The sequence below is a fragment of the Pseudorca crassidens genome, chromosome 14 (genome assembly GCF_039906515.1).
Source record: "Pseudorca crassidens isolate mPseCra1 chromosome 14, mPseCra1.hap1, whole genome shotgun sequence".
Taxonomy (NCBI): Eukaryota; Metazoa; Chordata; class Mammalia; order Artiodactyla; family Delphinidae; genus Pseudorca; species Pseudorca crassidens.
In genome coordinates, this window is record NC_090309.1 from 85,346,118 (window position 1) to 85,367,235 (window position 21,118).

The 21,118-nt window shown below is 38.5% G+C and overlaps 1 protein-coding gene, 1 long non-coding RNA gene and 1 pseudogene across 7 annotated transcripts in view; all 3 read left to right on the top strand.

Annotated features, from left to right (window-relative positions):
* Positions 1-21,118, top strand: part of LOC137205491 (uncharacterized) — a 77,590-nt gene that overhangs the window by 14,900 nt on the left and 41,572 nt on the right. The window lies entirely within an intron of this gene.
* Positions 1-21,118, top strand: part of ADAM17 (ADAM metallopeptidase domain 17) — a 52,136-nt gene that overhangs the window by 7,540 nt on the left and 23,478 nt on the right. The window contains exons 2-8 of one of the 6 annotated variants that reach the window (XM_067703727.1): positions 3,736-3,868; positions 12,151-12,281; positions 13,076-13,164; positions 15,147-15,315; positions 16,352-16,485; positions 18,321-18,410; positions 20,348-20,461. In XM_067703727.1, the coding sequence (XP_067559828.1) occupies positions 3,736-3,868; positions 12,151-12,281; positions 13,076-13,164; positions 15,147-15,315; positions 16,352-16,485; positions 18,321-18,410; positions 20,348-20,461 (860 nt within the window). Of the gene's footprint in view, positions 1-3,735; positions 3,869-12,150; positions 12,282-13,075; positions 13,165-13,730; positions 13,979-15,124; positions 15,316-16,331; positions 16,486-18,320; positions 18,411-19,206; positions 19,255-20,342; positions 20,462-21,118 lie in introns of those variants that run through there. The other 5 variants (XM_067703730.1, XM_067703728.1, XM_067703729.1 and 2 more) reach the window with 5 other exon arrangements.
* On the top strand, positions 6,979-8,397 carry LOC137205486 (ubiquitin-conjugating enzyme E2 Q1 pseudogene; annotated as a pseudogene).

Genomic DNA, 21,118 nt, shown 5'->3' on the forward strand with positions numbered 1-21,118 from the left:
GGAGGGATGGGAGTGGGGGTGGAAGAGATTAAAAAAGCAGTGAGTAAGGGTAGGGTCCCTAAGGAGGACCAGACAGAGGAGGCCCAGTGAGGGAAACTAACACGTGGCAGAGAAGAGCAGAGAGCTTTGGGGAGGGGATCCTAAATAATACAGTACTTTAGCCTGACCTTTTGAATAGTGTCGGTTTTCTAATATGTGTTTGTAGCAGCCGAAATGAGAAAAGCTCAGTTGTTTAGGATGATCGCTGGAGCAACTTGTAGGAAGCAAGGAAAGTGTTCTCATTGTAGAGCATGCTGGGCAGCCACTGTGGCGTTTCTAAACAGGAGAGTATGACCATACACTGAGCTGATAAGGAAGGTAGTTTTTGTAGCATTGTCTAGTATAAACTGTCATAAACTCTACTGTAAGAAGTTTAGTGGTTTATACTTAAGATTTTTGGATATGGATGGGGGAAATATAAATTCTGTTGAAAAAGCTATAGAAAATTGGATTACCGATGGTTGGAATTTTGGAAGTAAAGTGCAGTGAAATATCGAGCATCTGAGAGGTTACCTGCAAGAGCAGGAGCTCAGGGTGTTGGACAAAGAGAGCGCATTTACCACACTGTTTGTAATGGCTCCCAGAAGTCCAATTTGAGACCTCTTGTTATTAAAAGGAGTAAATTACAATTGAAACATACTAAGTATTTTAAAGTGTTTTAGCAAGCTGCATTTAAAAAGTGCTTATTATAGAAAAATACCTAAAGATAACCAAAGATGTTACTATCTTGCTCTTATTTTTTTTCTAGCCCTATTTGTATACATAGTTAAGATCATGCAGTATGAACAGTTTTAAAATCTACCTTTGCTTATTTAATATTATAAGTGTTTCCTCATGTTCTTAAAACCTGTTGTTAGCAGCATTTTAAATGATTGCAGTTTTTTTTTTTTTTTGGTCATTTGGAAATGCTATAACTTCTCTATTTGCCAGGTATTAATTTACTGCGTTTCCAGTTTTCTTAAAACTAATACAAGGCTGAACAGTGAACATCTTTGTGCTTAAAGGTCTTTTTCTTCACTTTATTTCCTGAGTTTAGCCTAGTTCAGTGGTTCTCAAACTGGAGTAGTGTGCATCCACATCACCTGGAAGGCATGTTAAACACAGATGGCTGGGCCCTGCACCTGGAATTTCCCATTGAGGGGGTCCGGGATGGGAAACAGGTTCCCAGGCGGTGACTGCTTATAGCGAGCACTCTTTGAGAACAGCTGGCCTCTATTGTTGACAGTGAAACTAAAGAATTGAGGTTAAGTTTCTCAGTGGGAGTGATTATGATCTTGAATGAAACTGAGTCTGTGTACCAGCCTGTATCAGGGAAGTCGAAGAGCTAAAGGATTGTATCAGCATTGAGAATTTGAGCAAACGAGTGCTGCTTTGTGCAAGGTTCTGTGCCAGGTGTTGTGAGGTAAGAATACTGTGATTTTAAAACAGCTCATTTTTGGCCATTTTACAGTCTATTTGTGAGATAAGACAAATACAACTAAAAAATGCCAGAAAAAGAGGTGTAAACAAAAAGCTTCAGAATTCAGAGGGAGGCATGGTCATGTTTGATTGACATGTCAAAATGTAGGAGGCCAAGAAGTGGAAGGTGCAGGAAGAGGTAGGCTCTTTTTAAGCACTTTCAAAAGTTGAAATCAATAAAGCTTGGGGTTTTCAGCCAGACAGGCCCCAGTTCAAATCCTAGTACTGTGCTTGTTAGCTTTGTGATACTATTCTCTCCGAGTCTGTTTCTTCATTTGTAAAATGGGGAAAATACCCCATGGTGTTTGTGTAGATAACATAGAACACCTAGTATGGTGTCTTGTGGGAAACAAAACACTCAAAAATTGTTGAATAAATGATAAGCTTCTTGAAGATTTTTCATTGGTGCCTCGAAGCATTGTAATTAGCAAGGCCAAATCACCAGTAAACATCCATTGGCATAAAAGAGATTGATGCCTTCTGAAACAGCTTTCCTCTGGATTAAAATTAAAAGGAAATTTTTGTTAACAGAAAATGGGTGGTACCCAGCAAGTGTGAAATTTGCTACCACTTTAATCTTATCTTGAGTTAGAGCCTTGAGTGGACTTTGATTAAATTGCTTTAACCATATAGTAGTGTGTCTCTTCACATTTGCTTGAGTATTGTGTGACAGTGGGGCCTTTTTCCTTCTTTGACCACTCTGTATAAATTGGCCTTTCCCACTGCCTCTCTGCTGTCCTGTTTTCACACCATGGCACTGACGTGGATTTTCTTTTGCATTGTCCATCTCTCCCACTAAAATGAGTGCTGCTTTAGGCAAGGACCTGGCTGTGTTGAGTGCTGTATCTCAGTACTTAGACCAGGGCCTGGCACACAGCAGTGAATGAACAGATGAAAGAGCCAATTGAGGATATTCAGGGGAAGAGGACGGAGAAAAGTATTGGGTGGATTCTTTCTTTTAAAAATGGTTTTGTGAGCATATTTAACTGCAGTAGCAACACACTTGTATTTTAAGCTCCTGCTGCTATATTTTGAGGACATTCTAAGTCCAGTGGAATGATTTTGAATACCATTGCTTCTCCAGTGATATTTGTTGAGAGAAAAGGAAAGCATCAGCTCAAATCTTTTTAGACAGTTTTTACAGAGACTTAAGTCTTTGACTTAAGTCAAAATTGTCTTCCAAAAATCCTCCTGATTGTGGGAGAGACAGCTGAGTTGCTGTTGATAAAAAGTGACTTATGGGGGTAGCATATACTCTATAGTGTTTACTCTTGCTCTATACCAAATAAAAACTTATTTGTGCTTGTTCTGTCTTTGGGGCAGTCCATCTTTGCTTTTCCTGGGTTCCAAGTCAGCCTGGTAAAATAATTAATGTTTTTCTTTTCCTAGGGATTGGTTTGGTCTTACCACTTATACTTCCTGCTGTCCAGTGGATTGATATTCTGCTGTGTCTGTTGAGGGCAACAATGATAGGGATATTACCACTTCTTTGCTCTCTAATTTGCAATATGTGGTTTTTCTATAAAAGATTTTCTGTAAAAGATTTACTTTCCCAGTTTGGTTTCCTCAGGCCATTAATACATTTGTTGCTCTTTGTTACTGTACATCAACTGATAAGGAATTGATGTAGCCCAAGTGGGCAGTGGGCAGGTCAAGTTGGCAGGCTTGATCTTAAAAATTCTATCTATACAAGCCAGAAATGCCTTGAATTTAGAAGTTAGTTCACTGCATACTGTGATACTCTCTGAGATAGCAAAATTATTAGCATCTAATCTGAACATGGACTCATGTTCACATTTCCCTGATTGTCACAGATATCTTTCCACAACTGATTTGCTTGGCCTAGGATCCAAAATGGCTCACACACTGGCTTGCTTGCTGTATTCTTAAGTCCCTTCTGTCTCCACCCCTCCCGTCATTCTCATGCCATTTGTTTCCTGGAGAAATTGGGTCATTTGTTTTGCAGGAATGGAACATTTTAGGTGTGGCTGATTACTTCCTAAAGTTGTTATTTAATTTGGCAACCTCTAATCCCTTTTTGTCTTAAAAACTGGTGTGTGTGTGTGTGTGTGTGTGTGTGTGTGTATGTATGTATGTGTATGTGTGTTTGGTAAGAGTATTTTGTAGGTCGTGCTGGGGCATTACATCAGGAAGAGTTTGTTGTCTGACTCTCATTTTAATGATATTACAATTGATTAGTAGGTTTAGGTGTTAATAACCTTTTTACCTTTATTTCAGAAAAGCTTGATTCTTTGCTCTCAGACTACGATATCCTCTCTTTATCCAATATCCAACAGCACTCTGTAAGAAAAAGGGATCTACAGGCTTCAACACACTTAGAAACACTACTAATTTTTTCAGCCTTGAAAAGGTAATTTGAATTATTCATAGAATAATGTTGGGGCAATGAGGAACTTGGTGTGGTAAAAGCAGAAAAATTGGAGTGTCTAATTAAATCTTAGAAAGTTACATTTTAAAGATTTGTAATATAATTATAGTCTGTCATGATTCTTATAATAGTGTATTGCTTATTCTAAAATTCATATAATGACTATTTTTTAAAATGTAGATGTGTATTCCAAAGGAATTAATGATGGTATATTTATTTATTTTTTGGAATTCTAACAAAGAATTTTAATTAATTGAATGATTATAATACTTTTGTGCTGCTCTAGAATTGTCCACCTTATACTAAGTACTGTCTTAATTTTATATATGAAGACACTGAGGTTTAGAGATAAAGGATTTGTTTAGGACTCCACAGCCTAGTGGTGAGCTGGGTCTCTTTCCACATTGAATTGCTCTTATGTCATAGCACAAACTGATAGATGTGGTCTATTTGGGCATTAATTTTAATATCTCGTGTTTTGCAGATGTAAATGTGTTAGATAATAACAGACCTCTTTCTAAAGTCTTTTTAGGGAGCTTTACTAATATCAAATAACAAACGTTGGGAGCATATAAATGGGCTTTTTCTTTACACATAGCGTAGGCCTTCTCCAACACATATATAAAAGTAATATATGCACCTGATTTAAAAAACAAACTACAGAGGGACTTCCCTGGTGGTCCAGTGGTTAAGACTCCACGCTTCCACTGCAGGAGGCACAGGTTTGATCCCTGGTCAGGGAACTAAGATCCCGCATGCTGTGTGGCGTGGCAAAAAAACAAAACAAAACTATAGAGGGTGTGAGAAGTTTTTACTTCCCAGACCCAGCAAGTTTCCTGTATAAACTTCCAAAAGATTTTAATGCATATTTTTTGCATATAGATCTATATATATGTAGGTGATATAGATAACATAGATTTATCTCAGCTGCATAAATGTTCCTATTGCATAAAATTATGACAGTTTGTTGACTAGTACCATACAGATGGATACTGTTTAATCAAAGTGATTTTTTTTCCTGTAACAAACAGTGCTCCAGTGAATATCTTTATACATTTACCCAATCTAGGTATTTTTATAAGATACATTCCTAAAAGGTGAATTACTGTACTGGATCAAGGGTATACATATTATAAATGTTTATTGATGTTGACATGTTTCCTCCTAAAGACATTAGACCAATTTATTCTTCTGGCAACAGTGTGTGAGTTTACCTCTTTCTTGTTATCCTTTTGCCAATACTAGGTTTTATCAGCCTTTGACTTTTCTTGCTCTGAAAGGGGATGGTACCTCACAAATGTTTTGATTTTAATTTTGTGTAAAATTGATCATCTTTTCATGTGTTTATAATTTATTTTTCTGTCTGCCTTTTCGTATCCATTTACCATTTTTCTGTTGGGTTTATCCTTTGGGTTACTGAATTGTAGTAGTGCTTGGTATTAAGGAAATGAATCCATCATCACATGTGTTACTGATACTTTATGCAAATATTTTTACTATATCTTTTTATTTTTCCTAGTTATTGCCATCATCCTTAGATTATTTTTGTTTTTGATTTTGTTTTTTGCGGTACGCGGGCCTCTCACTGTTGTGGGCTTTACCGTTGCGGAGCACAGGCTCCTGATGCGCAGGCTCAGCGGCCGTGGCTCACGGGCCCAGCCGCTCCGTGGCACGAACCCGTGTCCCCTGCATCGGCAGGCGGACTCTCAGCCACTGAGCCACCAGGGAAGATTATTTTTGAATGATTTCTTTTTGTTGGATTTTATGTCAAAATATTGCAGTATAGGTTATCTAGCTTCACCTATAGCAAATTTGAGCAGAGTGGTGATATTAATAATAGCTATAGTTTATCAGGTATTTACTTCAGTAGGCACTTTACATATATTATCTCTAATTCTCACCATACTTTGCATAGAAGTCTTTGTTACTCCCTTTTTGAAGGCAAAGAAAAACTGAGGCTCAGAGAGGTTAGGTAGGTTGCCCAAAGTCACTCAGCTAGAAAGTGGAAGTTAAAGGATTTGAACACAAGTCTGACTTCCAAAACTTGTGTTATTTCTGCTATGCTGATGAAGAGTTTGACAAAGGAGTGGAGACGTAGCAGCGAGAAATGAGTAGGAGCAAAGGAGGAAGGGAGAAGACTTTAAAATGATAAGAACTCAAAGTTTAGTTTTCTGGGTTTCTTTTGAAGTTAGACTTGAGGTAGCCTGTAGAATCCTTACTCTAGGGTCAGACACTGCCATAGCCTAACATACTTCTCTTTCGTGTTTCATAGATGCCATTGATTCATTAAGGAAATGTTAAACAACATCTCCTTATCTTCCCTCTGTGTAAGGAAGCAGAGAAATTTATAATTTAAATTTTCATCTTAAATGTTTAACAGGAAATGTATCTAACAATATATGAGAACTTAGTACCGGGTACTTTAAAGTAGTTTATTTCATTTAACCCTCAAAACCCTTCAGTTAGTAGTTGGTATTACTTCCACGTATAGATGAAGATAAATTAGGTTCAGAAGTTAAGGCAGAGATCAAACAGCAAGTCGGTGGTGGAGGCGGGATTTGAGTCAGGTATGTCAGAATCCAAAGCCCATACCCTTTCTTTTCTGTTCTGCTGTGTTATTGAAGCTTAACAGAAAAAAAAAAATGGGATACTTGAAATGATCAAATTGTAGAGTGCTGAACTGCCTATATGAAGCCACTCATTATTTGATGGTGATGGTAAATGAGATGTTCTGTTTTTAGATGGTAGACGAAAGCAAAATAATTTAAGATCATAACATTAAATTTTGATGTGATTATTAGTGGTTGAAAAAGCATGGAAACACTGAGAGATTGTATGATGAGTTAAAGAGTAATCTTATGGGGAAAAAAAACTTTGAAATTTACCCAGAAGTTACATTCCCTCTTTTTTATAAATCAAGAAATAGTATTACTATTAAAGTAATGAGGGCGGTGGCGGCGGAGGCCGGAGGCTCCCAGCTCGCCGGCCCCGGAGCGGAGCGGAGGATGCCGCAGCCGCAGGGGCAGCCGCAGGGGCAGCAGCCGGGGGGGCCAGGGAGTGGCACCGGGGGGCGGCCCAGGGGGTGGGTCCGGGGCGGGGGCCCTGCCCGAGTCCACCTTTCACTGCGGCCACGAGCGCTTCCGCCTTGCCAGAGCCTGCCTGGACGAGCTGAGCTGAGAGTTCCTGCTGGCTGGGGCCGGAGGGGCCGGGGTGAGGGGGCCGCGCCTGAACCGCATCTCCCCCCACGGGGGTCAGTGCCTGGGGATCCCGTCTGCATCCACTGCAACATCATGGAGTCGTACCCTGCTGTGCCCCCACCTGGTCAGTGGAGTCCGATGACCCTAACTTGGCTGCTGATCACTATGAAATGAAAGAAGAAGAGCCAGCTGAGGGCAAGAAGTCTGAAGATGACGGCATCGGAAAAGAAGACTTGGCCATACCAGAGAAAATTAAAAAGAACCTGAGGCAAGATTCCTTAAATGGTGCGGTGTCTGGCTCGGTGCAGGCTACTGGCCGGCTGATGAAGGAGCTCAGGGATATATACCCATCACAGAGTTTCAGAGGTGGAAACTATGCAGTCGAACTCGTGAATGACAGTCTGTATGATTGGAATGTCAAACTCCTCAAAGTTGACCAGGACAGCGCTTTGCACAACGATCTCCAGATCCTCAAAGAGAAAAAAGGAGCTGACTTCATTCTACTTAACTTTTCTTTTAAAGATAACTTTCCCTTTGAGGCGCCGTTTGTCAGGGTTGTGTCTCCAGTCCTCTCCGGGGGTATGTTCTGGGCGGAGGTGCCATCTGCATGGAACTTCTCACCAAGCAGGGCTGGAGCAGTGAAGAGAGTCAGCGACCATGCAGATCAGTGCCACACTGGTGAAGGGAAAAGCACGAGTGCAGTTTGGAGCCAGCAAATCTCAGTACAGCCTGACAAGAGCACAGCAGTCCTACAAGTCCTTGGTGCAGATCCATGAAGAAAACGGCTAGTACACACCCCCGAAGGAAGATGGCTAACCCGGGAGTGCCATCCCCTTCCTCCTTCCCTAGGCACCACTGGACCAATTACCTTTGAATGCTGTATTTGGATCTCATGCTGCCTCTGTGGTTCCCTCCCTCATTTTTCCTGGACGTAATAGCTCTGCCTATTGCAGGACAATGATGGCTATTCTAAATGCTAAGGAAAAAAAAACAAAAACTACAGAACTGTTTCAAGTACTCAAGACTGACTTACAGACCAACCAACCACCTGGCTGGAGCCCTTGCTAGCAGGCATTCTTAAAAGAAACTTTTGAGCCTCCTTACATTGCTGGAAACTCAGCTGTGCTCCAGCCTAGAGCCTCCTTACCTATGCTTTGGTAAGGATTTTTCATTTATTTTCTCTTATTTCATGTACACTGCTTTTTTGGGTTACAGTGTATGATGGGTGTATATGAAAAAAAAATGTATCTTTGGGAAAACAATTACAGTTTGTTAATTTGAAAAAAAATAATGAATACAAATATTTTAATACTATTTTGATAATGTTATAATTTTTTTGGAAAAAGTTATACCTGTTATATATCACTTATATGTGGAATCTAAAAATTAGTACAAGTGAACTCACTTGCAAAACAGAAACAGACTCACAGACGTAGAAAACAAACTTATGGTTACCAAAGGGGAAGGGGGTGGATAAATTGGGATTATAGGATTTACAGAATGCACACTACTGTATATAAAATAAAAGATTTATGTGTATCACAGGGAACTATATTCAATATCTTATAATAAACTATAATGGAAAAGAATAGGGAAAAAAATATAGATGTGTACATATATATAGATATATAACTGAATCACTTTGCTGTGTACCTGAAACTAACACAATATTGTAAATAAATTATACTTCAATAAAAAAAGAAAAGAAATATACACAGGAACCTAGGAAGAGATGAATTCCCAGGCCTCAGGAGAAACAGAAACTGGAGGGTGTTTATGCCCTTTTGACCTGGTGGTCCACTGTGAAAATGACTGCTGTAGACTGTGTGTGTCCCCACAAATGCATCTGTTGAAATCTTAACCCCCAATGCAATGGTGTTAGGAGGCGTGGCCTCTGGGAGGTGATTAGGTCATGAGGGTGAAACCCTCATGAATGAGATTAGTGCCTTTTTAAAAGAGGCCCCAGGGACTTGCCTGGTGGTCCAGTGGTTAAGATTCCACACTTCTACTGCAGGGGGCGTGGGTTCGATCCCCAGTCAGGGAGCTAAGATCCCATATGCCATGTGGCCAAAAAATAAAATAAAATAAAACATGAAATAAAAGAGGCCCCAGAGAACTCCTTCATCCCTTCTTCCATGTGAGGACACAGTGAGAAGGTAGCTGTCTCTGAACCAGGAAGTGGTTCTCACCAGACACTGAATCTGCCAGCACCCTGATCCTGGCCTTCCCAGCCTCCAGAACCACGAGAAATGAAATTCTGTTGTTACAAAGCAAACAAGCAAACAAAAAGTGAAATATCTCAAAATATTTGAAGAGGGCTAGAACTGATAAAGAAATGAAAGTGGGGACTTCCCTGGTGTCACAGTGGTTAAGAATCCGTCTGCCAGTGCAAGGGACATGGGTTCGAGCCCTGGTCTGGGAAGATCCCGCATGCCGCAGAGCAATTGAGCCCGAGCACCACAACTGCTGAGCCTGCGCTCTAGAGCCCGCAAGCCGCAACTACTGAAGCCCGCGCGTGCCTAGAGCCCGTGCTCTGCAACAAGAGAAGCCACCGCAATGAGAAGCCTGTGCTCTGCAACGAAGAGTAGCCCCAGCTCGCCACAGCTAGAGAAAGCCTGCGTGCAGCAATGCAGACCCAGTGTAGCCACAAAGAAAGGGAGGAAGGAAGGAGAGAGATATATACCCAGCTAAATGGACCATTAAAAATAGATATGATGGGGACTTACCTGGTGGTCCAGTGGTTCAGAATCCACCTTCCATTTCAGGGGACGCAGGTTTGGTCCCTGGTCGGGAAACTAAGATCCCACATGCTGCGGGGCAACTGAGCCTGTGCGCCGCAACTACTGAGCCTGCGTGCTGCAACTAAGACCCAACGCAGCCAAAAATAAATAAAACACTATAAAAAAAATAGATACAAGGTACAGACTTCCAGTTATAACATACATGTTACGAGGATGTAATGATGTATAGCATGGTGACTATAGTTAATAATACTATACTACATATTTGAAAGTTAGACCTTAAAAGAGTAGATCTTAAAAGTTCTCATCACGAGAAAAAAAACTATGTGCGGTGATGGATGTTAACTAGACTTATTGTGGTGATCATTTTACAGTATATACCCCAGAAAAAGATACGAAAATAATGTTAATTCAGACTGATTAACACCAGTTTGTAGTCACTGTAAATCCTTAAAAGTCAGAAAGATAAATTGCTAAAGGAAGTCTGTAAGTACACGATTTCACATAATTTGGGAAGGATAAAGTAAACTATAAGTTCTGACTGACATATCCTGTTGGAGGTTTTATAGCTCAAAGGTGAAGATTGGAAACTCAAGAAACAGGAATTTTACCAACACTTGGTCCTTTTCTTTACGACATAGAAGATTAATGTAGAAAATGAAGAGTGCAATTCTAGTGATTTTCCTGGAAAGAACATTAAGCAAAAATAGTATTGAGACTCCTAGAGAGTCTAAAACTAACTAATAAGGCATTCAGAAGAGGGATGCTCTTTTTGGTGGTGGTGGTTGTTCTGTTTTCTTGTGTTTGTTTTTGGCCGTGCCACCCGGCTCGCAGGATCTTGGTTCCCCAACCAGGGATCGAACCCACGCTCTTGGCAGTGAAAGCACAGAGTCCTAACCACTGGGAATTCCCAGGAGGGATGCTTTTCTTTTCAAAGTTCTCAGCATGACTGACGGGAAAAAAATCATAACTGTGTGTGGGAAGGTACGTTTTAAGGTAGCAGGAGAAAATGTTCCAAGGTTTTCTGAGATTATGTTCTATTGTGTCTCCTTCCCAATGACCATTAAAAAAAACCACAAACAAACTGAAGTTACCTTGTTATGCTCAAAAAGTTAAAAAAAAAAAGTGTTGCCATGGAGATAGTCCCACTCTGGATTCTTCCTGGCAGTTTCGATTTACCAAACCTGTAACATTTTATATTTTCAACACCATAGCTGACAAAATTAGTTCCTGTGGCTGAGATAAAAACCATACCTTTATCTTTGGTGTTCTTGGGTACATTGAAAGGATTTTGTAAATGATCATTGAAAATTCTTGCTCACCATGTCCAGTTCTTATGTCAGGAATGAAACTTGTACAAGAGAGTATTTAGGGCTTCCCTGGTGGCGCAGTGGTTGAGAGTCCGCCTGCCGATGCAGGGGACACGGGTTCGTGCCCCGATCCGGGAGGATCCCACATGCCGCGGAGTGGCTGGGCCCGTGAACCATGGCCGCTGAGCCTGCGCGTCTGGAGCCTGTGCTCCGCAAAGGGAGAAGCCACAACAGTGAGAAGCCCGCGTACCGCAAAAAAAAAAAAAAAAAAAAAAAAGAGTATTTAAACCAACGAAAGAACTGGAGTGTGTATTTTGATATCTTTGTTGGATACCTGATACTTATTTTCCTCATGGTAATCGTGGATGACTTTTTTCAAGGTAAGTTCTCTTTAGAAGGAGAAAAGAAGCATGGCTGCTTTTAAACATGGAAAGTAGCATATTTATTAATTTTGTGCAGCAGTAAGAGCAGCTGGTTGCTGGAGGCAGTGGAGTGCAGGCGTTTGAAGTAAAAGCCGGGTTCAGTGTTCAGTTCCTCTGTTTATCAGCTGTGGAAACTTGAGCATGTTGATTAATCTCAGTTTTTACTGTGTGAGGTGGAGACAGCGTACAGAATAGTTAGCACTGAGTAGGTGTTCAATAAAGTATCCGGTAATATCAGTCTTCCCTAAATTTTTAAGATAAGCAGAACTCCAGCTTAAACTATCCAGTTGTGTTTCTTTATTTTTCCGAGTCTCCAGAAAAGATGAATACATAAGCTCTTTGGATCTTTTTCCCCCCCACTTTTAGTTCCTTTTGGGCTGCCAAGTTCTTACAACTAAAGAAACTAGTCTGTTTTGTCTTTACTGGAGATAACAACACTCTAAGTACCTTATAACTAAGTAAAGCAGTAGTTATAACTTGCATAGTACTTCGTTAATGTAAACTCATGTCAAGTTTTTTCTTAAGTAAGTTTAATTAAATGAAAATTAGGCCTCTGTTTTATGTGCTTAAAGTTCAGATGCATTCTTTCTTTAGGCATTTTAAATTATACCTGACATCAAGTACTGAACGCTTTTCCCAAAATTTCAAAGTCGTGGTGGTAGATGGGAAAGATGAAAGCGAGTACCCCGTCAAATGGCAGGACTTCTTCAGTGGACATGTGGTTGGTTAGTAGGTGCTCATTTGTTTGCCTTTGTGCTTGGGGGTTAGGTGTCCAGATTGAACTAGATTGTATATTCTTTGTTGAGGGGAGGAAAAAGGGGTGTCAAAGAAGTGTTATTGTTTGTTCTATTTGAGCTTTGTAAATCTGGAAGCAGAAACATTAAAACAGGAGGAAATGGGTATTATCCAGCGTGTCGCACTAACTGGCTATTTTCATGATTACAACAGATTTCCTCTTAAGTCATACGAATTTAACCTTTTGTCTTCAGGGAGGGATTGTCGACTTCCCTTATGAGATTGTAAACAAGGAAGATAGGAGATAAAATAATTGACTCTGTGATCCTGTCATGTATTTATTTAAGAAAATATATTAAACAAGCAATTGCAGTTTACTTCTGGAAAATTTTCTGCAATATGAAAAAAATGGCACTAAAATACCCAAGTAGTACAGTTCAAGACCTGTATATTCTGAATCATGCTTTCTGCCTCCTCTTTCTTACCCCAAAGTAGGTAAAGTTATTCCAGAAGAAAATGTACCCTTGTTTGTTTTGTTCTGTAACACGCTAGATAATTCTCATAAGAGGCTTCAGGGAAAGAGGCCGATTTCAAATGACTAGAGTTGTGGCTCCTCCTTAAGAGTGAGAAAACCCAGCTGCTTTCTGGGCCTGTGTTTTTTACATCTCCACAGTGCCTGGGCACATTCCACTCTGTAGAAGGGCTTGCTTGATTTTTATTGATAGTGCATAGTTTATTTTTTGATTTAAATATTTTTTAATAATGACTTTTTTTTTCTCTTAAGGTGAGCCTGACTCTAGGGTTCTAGCCCACATAGGAGATGATGATATCACAATAAGAATCAACACAGATGGGGTGGAATATAATGTAGAGGTAAGTCTACATGTGAATATTTTTATCAGGAGCATGTATCTGATGTTTAGAAAGCCATTATGCAGTTGTTTTAAGAAGAAAAGGGTCTTTATACTGAACTTCTCTTCTCCTTGTATTTACATTTTGTTTTAAACCAGACAAATAGATGATTAAAAAATATACATATATTTTATATATCTAAGATGCTGTCATAGGATGCACTCTGTATTTTTAAGTACAGTAATTGAAAGTCACATGTGAGATGGATAATGGGAAGAGGAACTGCCTCATTTTTTCTTTATTCTTTCTCTAATAATCCTTCTCAAAGATGAAGATGAAATCTTCTTTCCTAGATGCTCTGGAAATGCAAGATCTATAAAAGGTGATAGTTCATAGTCTTGAGAAGTTAAAAGAGGAAACTGTAGGAAACTCAGGCTCTGGCCATTCTTCCATTGAAATCCTAGCAGTAGAAACCAAGAGCAAACTGGCCACATTTGTGTGAGACACATGGCTGTATGTCAGATACTAGTCCAGAAAACAAAACGTCTGCTACAGATCTGTGGGTTGAAGTGTTTCTGCGTCTCTAGGAAAATGAGAATACTCTGGAACATGGACACATATTCTCTGAGGTTGCCGCAGAAGGGAAACAGCTGGAGGATCCCACAGGGGATTTTTATGGCCAGGCTTGCAAGTGGCCTACATCACTTCCACCCACGTTCCAGAAACTCTTGTCTCTGACCTGCCTACAAAGGAGGCTGGGGAAGATAATCTCTTGTGCTCAGAAAGATAAAACCGTGTGGGGAATGCACAGCGTTGTTTCTGCCACAGTGCACAGGTTTGCTTATTTCCTTAGGATCATCTATTAATTCTTAATCCAAAATGGGTGCATTTAGGATCCAAGTTAATTTTGCTCAGATTCCTCACTTTTCCAAATACCCTTTGGGACAATTAGGAATTCTCTTTCCATCCGTATCTCTCGGTTTCACTAAGTACAAAAATGACCATAATTAACATTTCCCTGTGAGATGTTCACTTAAAAGTAAACTCATCAGGTTTATTGAAGTACTTTTGCATGAGATTAATAATTTTTAAATTGAAAAAGTGGTTTATTACTTAGAAGCCCTCTTCCCCCTCGCCCCAACCCTCCCAGCTCTAGGAAACCACTAATCTACTCTCTGTCTCTTTAGATTTGTCTTTTTTGTTTCTTTAGATTTGCTTGGTCATTTACATAAAAATGCAGTCACACAACATGTGGTCTTTTGTGTCTGGCTACTTTCATTTCGAATGTTTTCAGTGTTCATTCATGTTATAGCATGTGTCAAGTACACCATTTCTTTTTATTGCCAAATAATATTCCATTGTTTGGATATACCACATTTTGCTTATTCATTCATCAGTTGGAGATTAGTGTTATTTCTACTTATGTTATGAATAATGCTGCTATGAACATTTGTGAACAGGTTTTTATGTGAGCATATATTTTCATTGATCTTGGGTATATAATATACTAGGAATGGAATTGTTGGGTCATATGGTAATTCTGTTTTTAACCTTTTGAGGAACTGCCAGACTGTTTTCCATAGTGGCTGCCCTTTACATTCTCACCATTTTACAGTTACTGCATTTTATATTCCGTATTCCATTCTCACCAGCAGTAGATGAGGGTTTCTCCACATCCATGCCAGTACTTGTTGTTACATGTCTTTTTGATTACAGCCATCCTAGTGGGTATGAAGTGGTCTCCCTGAGGTTTTGATTTTCATTTCTGTGACGGATATGGAGATACATACACACACACATATACATACGCAGAATCTTTTCTGTATGGGCTGTCTGGTTCTGATGAGACCATTGTCCTTACAGAGAAGAACTTTGTTTTGACTAGTCAGTTTACTTAACCTGGGAATGAATGTTATCTAAAAATAGGGAAGGGATGTTGTAAGGCTTGAATATTTAGGAATTTTTATATTTTCCATCTCAGTTATATTTGTTTTCTATTTTAGCCACTTTGGAGACTAATTAATGATACTAAAGACAAAAGAGTGTTAGTTTATAAATCTGAAGATATCAAGAATGTTTCACGTTTGCAGTCTCCAAAAGTGTGTGGTTATATAAAGGCGGATAATGAAGAGTTGCTTCCAAAAGGGCTGGTAGGCAGAGAGCCACCTGATGGTAAGACTAAGAAAAATATATTTCAAATAAAAAGCAAGCATAACAGTTGTCTTCGGTGGGTGGTTGTTAATTGATAAAAAGGAACACGATTATCAAGTAATTATAGTATTTGGCTTGAAAATAGTTTTGTTCAGAAATTTCTTGATGTTTTTTCTGTAAGAATTGAAAACACTAGAAAATAATGATGGCAATAAAGATTGGACTTTTAAAAAGATTGGGGAAAGGGGAAATTGAATAATCTGAGGGAAAATATTTTCATTTGTAGGTATTTAGAAATGACAGAATAGTACTGTGAAAAAACAATCTTCAGATATGTTTATAAGAAATTAGTTCGTAGCAAGAGAGGTCTGTCCTGTTCAGAAAGAAGAAAATTATCAGTCTTGGGACAGATGAATTTAGAGTCATTTAAAGACCATCTACCCATCTTGGAGAAATATTCTGTCCTCATTTTTGAAAACTTTAGAAAAATATTACTAGCATTTTAGTATATAACTAAATTCTTAAACAGTGTGATTATTTGATAAGAAAAAATGACCTGTTGACACAAAATAATTTTTCAAATTTTTTTTTTTTTTTTTGGCTGCCCTCCATGGCTTGTGGGATCTCAGTTCCCCGACGAGGGATTGAACCTGCACCCTCAGCAGTGAAAGTGTGGAGTCCTAACCACTGGACTGCCAGGGAATCCCCACTAATTTTTTAATGTTTGATTATCTGGATATTTTTACTGTAATTTTTAATTTGTAGACTTCTTCTAGAAGAAAATGACACCTTCATAGCCCAGCAATAGATAGGTGATTGTTTTATTCTGTTAAGTACTTTTGCACTTTTCCTTGGTTTTGAATTCTACAATTTGAAAACCTTATATTACTTTTCACTTTTTGTCTTTCTCCAAAGTGTTTTCCTGTTCAAGATACCGTTAAGGATACTGAGCTCAAATAATATTTGTTTCAAAAATACAGTAGATTTAAAATGTTACTATAAAACACTCCTTGTTTTGATGAATTTTGATTTAATAGTGCATCCAAATTCATATTAGAGCTTGTTCATCGGGTGAAGAGAAGAGCTGACCCTAATCCCCTGAAGAACACGTGTAAATTATTGGTGGTAGCAGATCATCGCTTTTACAGATACATGGGCAGAGGGGAAGAGAGTACAACTACAAACTACTTGGTAAGTGTTTGATACTGGATGAGGTAATGGACAAAAAAGCTCACGTAGGTAGGCAAATTCCATTCAAGAGAAGACTGCTATAATTTGAACGTAGTGAAATGAGATCTGTTTCAGATGCTCTGTCATTCCCTAGAATATTTGAGGGCTGTCACCTGAGGTTCTTACATTATTGTATAGAGATTCTAGTTTCAAATTTTTGAAACCCCATTTTGCCTTTCAACTAAGATTTTCTGCACATCAGAATTTTTATGCATATTATGTTTAGGGAAAGTTCATAACGTAGGCCTTCCTTTATAGAAGTGAACTCTGTGAAAACATCTCTGCTATAATGGCAGTGATCCTGTTGGTGACACGTATGGATGTATGCTCCAGAGTGGGGGAAAAAAGTATTGATATTTGTATGAACTTGTGTGTATTATCTTTGCTTATATGTATATATCAGAGGAGTTGGTCAATTTGGTTTATGTTGTACTGGTATAAAATAGCTAATTGTTGGACTATAACTGGATGAAATAGATGGGGCTTTTGTGGTCATAACTATAGGGCAAAGATTTGCAGGCAGGATTACAGAAGTATTGATGCTGGATTTTTAAGCATTTACTATTGTAATTTTAAAAGTCAAGGGAATCATATTTCATTGACAATTTTTTGGCAGTATGACCTCATTCCTCGTGATAGCTTGGCACTGACAGAAATGATGTTGAGGGAATAAGAGAATGCAGCTATTCATTCGTAGTGCAGAGCCCGGTGCAGCAAAGACGTCTTTCTCCTTGCCTTGCTATTCCCATTCTGTGTTTTTTTGTGCCCTTCCTCACCCTTCTTTCCCTTCCCTTCCATGTCAAGTGAATTTATTATGAGGGTAGTAGGAGTAGTGTGTGAAGTCACTATAGTTCTTGTTCCTAAGTAAGAGAGTCCTTCTTGAAAAGATGCTTTCTTAGTATGGGTTTTGTATTAGGGGCTCTTAGTTTGCTTCTTTGTTCATTACACCAAGAATATGAATATAATGAGAGGTCTGGTGTTAAAAATTGCATTTCTTGGTTTACAGTTACTGTAAGCAAAGAACAATTTCTTAGACGTATAATGTGCTTCACAGCTGCCAGAGCAAACCTCATTTACCCAGTTTTTGAACAATAAAACCTTCTCTTTGAGGAGCAGATTGGTAATGAGTATTCTGTTCCTATATATGCAATAGTTTGAATTGTCCTTGGCTATTGTACCGTGGCTCCTCCCTCAGTAGCTCTACCCACCTTCCCCCTTCCCAAATCAGAGGACAGGAGAAAGGAGGTGTGGTGAGACCTCATTCCTCTCTCTCTGTTTCTACCTGGTCCTCGGTGCTGAACTTTGCCCAGGGAGGGTCTGGTGTAGGGTTAGCAGTATCTGTCACTGTTCCTTACCTCTTTCTGAAGAAGATGTTTTTCTGAGGTACGTGGCAAGAGATAGAATGAACAGAGTACTTATTTTTAGGAATATTTTAGGTAAATTGATTGACTTTTAACTTTCATTTCTGTAGTTGACTGGAATGGCAGTTTTTAAAAAACTTGTTACTTGATATTTTGGTTCCCTGTGCAGTTGATTACCTGAAATTTGGGATGAACTGTACCACTGCTCTATTCTGGTACCAACATTTTAAGTTTGAGGCTAGGAATAATTTCTTTATTAGCGCTGTCAACGTAAAGCGTAACATCTTAATGCAAGTTTTTGTAATTGGTGAAACTTTTACAATGGTATTTTATCTGAACTGATTTTTTTTTTTTACCCCTACAGAACTTATATTACATTGCAAAGAGTGGTAAAGATATACATAATGTCTTTCTCTCGCCCTTTTATACACACAGATAGAGCTAATTGACAGAGTTGATGACATCTATCGGAACACTTCATGGGACAATGCAGGTTTTAAAGGTTATGGAATACAGATAGAGCAGGTATTTATCAATGGATGTGGGTTATAATACTCAGCTAAGTTATGTGTTGTAAATATTTGTCACTTGTTTTCACAACCCAGAAACTTATCTTCTACTTTACTCATAAATAAATATTCTGAAATGCCAGTGATTTTTATCTGATAAACTTAACAGTGTTTTGATATTATTTATAGATTATGAAATATTCTTTTCTTAGGCTTATTTTAGGCAGAAAGCCGCCTTATGCTGCTATGATCTCTCTTTTTTCTGAATTCATAGCCTTTTTATCCCCTGCCTTGCTTTAGTTTTCTATGATTATGCTTAATGTCTTTAGTTAGAATTCTAGCACGTATTGTTGAATGCTTAGAAAATTTACTTAAAAATACTATGTACATTTGCAAGGCGTTTATACATACAGAACCATTAGATCTCTTTTCCCAAAAATCTCCTGAGTTCTTATCTGTCAATAGAGTATGTCCAGCAATGATGTATTAATGTCATCCTAATTATATCACATAGTAAAAATTGTTCCAAATTGATAAGACTGATTAACAAGACTTCTGAAATTGGGTATTGCTTTGGACAGACATTCTGACATGTAAATTAAGGAAATTATTGTCTCTATTTTTTCCAGGCTCTTTGTACTAAACTAGACATATTCTTATAGGTTCTGTAGGTTAGAATTTAGAGAATAAAAAGAAAAAAAGCATTTGAAATCATACTTATAAATGCTAAACTTTTATAGTACTTGTAGAAAACTAAGAGAATTATTTTCCCCTTTTCCATTCTTTTACTGTTTTGCATTTTCTTTTTTAAGTTATTATTTGAATAGGTAATATATACACGGTACAAAAGCCAGTGAAAAGTAAGTCTCCTCAACCTCTACCCATTGTCAAACCAGTTCCTTTCCCCAGAGACATCCGTGTCACTAGTTTCATCCATATCTTTCCAGAGATATTTTATGCGTGCATAGCATGTGTTTGTATATGTGTGTATTTGACATATTCGTGGTATGTTGTACTCTTGCACCTTGCTTTTTCATTTCATGAATATGTTGGTGATTATTCCATTGTGGTACAATAAAGTTGTCTCACTTGTTTAAAATAGCTGCATCATGTTTGAGTTTTAGAAGACCAATAAATAAAGCTCCTTTTTGCTTTAAAATTTGGAAACAATTGAAAAAATTAGGTGTGATAGGAGATTAAAAAACCCGTTTCTTTAAAGATGATAGGTGGGTTGGAGGCTGTGGTTTAGATATGCTGTCACAGTGGGCCCTCACCTGGTTCATCGCAGAATTGATCTTGATCACCCACCGCCAAAGCTGCAGAGCCGCCCCAGTGAGCTTACCACGTGGTGGCAGAGCAGACCCCAGTATCCCCTCTGTAGGCAGGCAGATCTGGAAGAGATGCCGGACACAATGAGCTGAGCATGGCTCTGTTCCTTTGCCAGATTTTCCAACCTATACGTTTCATCTCCTTTGGAGAGAAACCTTTGTTCCTTTTTTAAAAAATTAGGATTAATATGAATTTGTACTGTATGTGTTAGGAAAAGCCCTTATTTTTTGTACTCTTATTCCTGTGGTGTGCGGTCTGCACATCTTATTGTTCTGTATCTCTGAATCAATGACTGTAGTTGGAATAAATTATTTTAGGCTCATGGAACCTAGGTTTTCATTTTTTCCAACTATATAGAGGAAATAAAATTTTAGGAGTACATTTATAAATGTATAAGTCATTCTTTGACATATGTGTTTTCCATACCATTTGCTTCTCAGTTTGTTTTTAAATTAAACATTAGATATTAGAGCTGAAGAATTCTATGGAATTTTGACTCTAAAACTTTTTTTTTTTAAAGAATGGTAGATGGTCTTTTTTTGAATAGCTGAAACAATGACGTATTATTTCAGTCTTGTGACTTTTTTCTGAAGTGTTCTAAGTATTTTATCTCTTTAAGTATAGATTCGCATTCTCAAGTCTCCACAAGAGGTAAGACCTGGTGAAAAGCACTTCAATATGGCAAAAAGTTACCCAAATGAAGAAAAGGATGCTTGGGACGTGAAGATGCTGCTAGAGGTAGGTCGTGGAACCCTGAAAGTGATACTATTTAACACCATTTTCTGATTCCTAAAAACGTGGGTCATGTCTGTGTTAATGAAGGGGCATCTTAGGAAAGGTGACTGAAAACCAGGGGCAGCCCACCCCAGCTGATCCAACAGTGACCTTATCCCCTGTAGCAGGGCAGACAGCAAGGTGGGCAGAACTGAAAGCAAGAAATGCTACAAAGCAATGCTTCTTAACCGTAATATCTCTGCGAATCTAGTGAAGTAATAGGCCTTTAGAAAATAGATGGATACCCAACTTACAGATTTTTTACACACCATTTTGTTAGTTCAGGTCTCTTTGAAGCTTATCAGTAGATCTTTTAGGTCAGTAATTACCAAATGGTATGAAAATGTATTAGATGGTAGAAGTATAACTTGGAGATCTGAAAGTTCTCTATGGAAATTTAAAATTTTTGTGTTTTTATTCTGGTAACAAATTTAAAGATAACATAAACATTCTATGTCATATGGATTCTTGCCTTGACAAGATATGATTTATCCTTTTTGTCACATGATCTCAGTTTCTGTCTGTGTATTGCTTTGTTGTAAAATGACCACCTGTGAAGTGATAGTGTTTATCTTTTGCTGTGTTGTTAATGTGTTAGTTTCCTATGGCTGCTGTAACAAA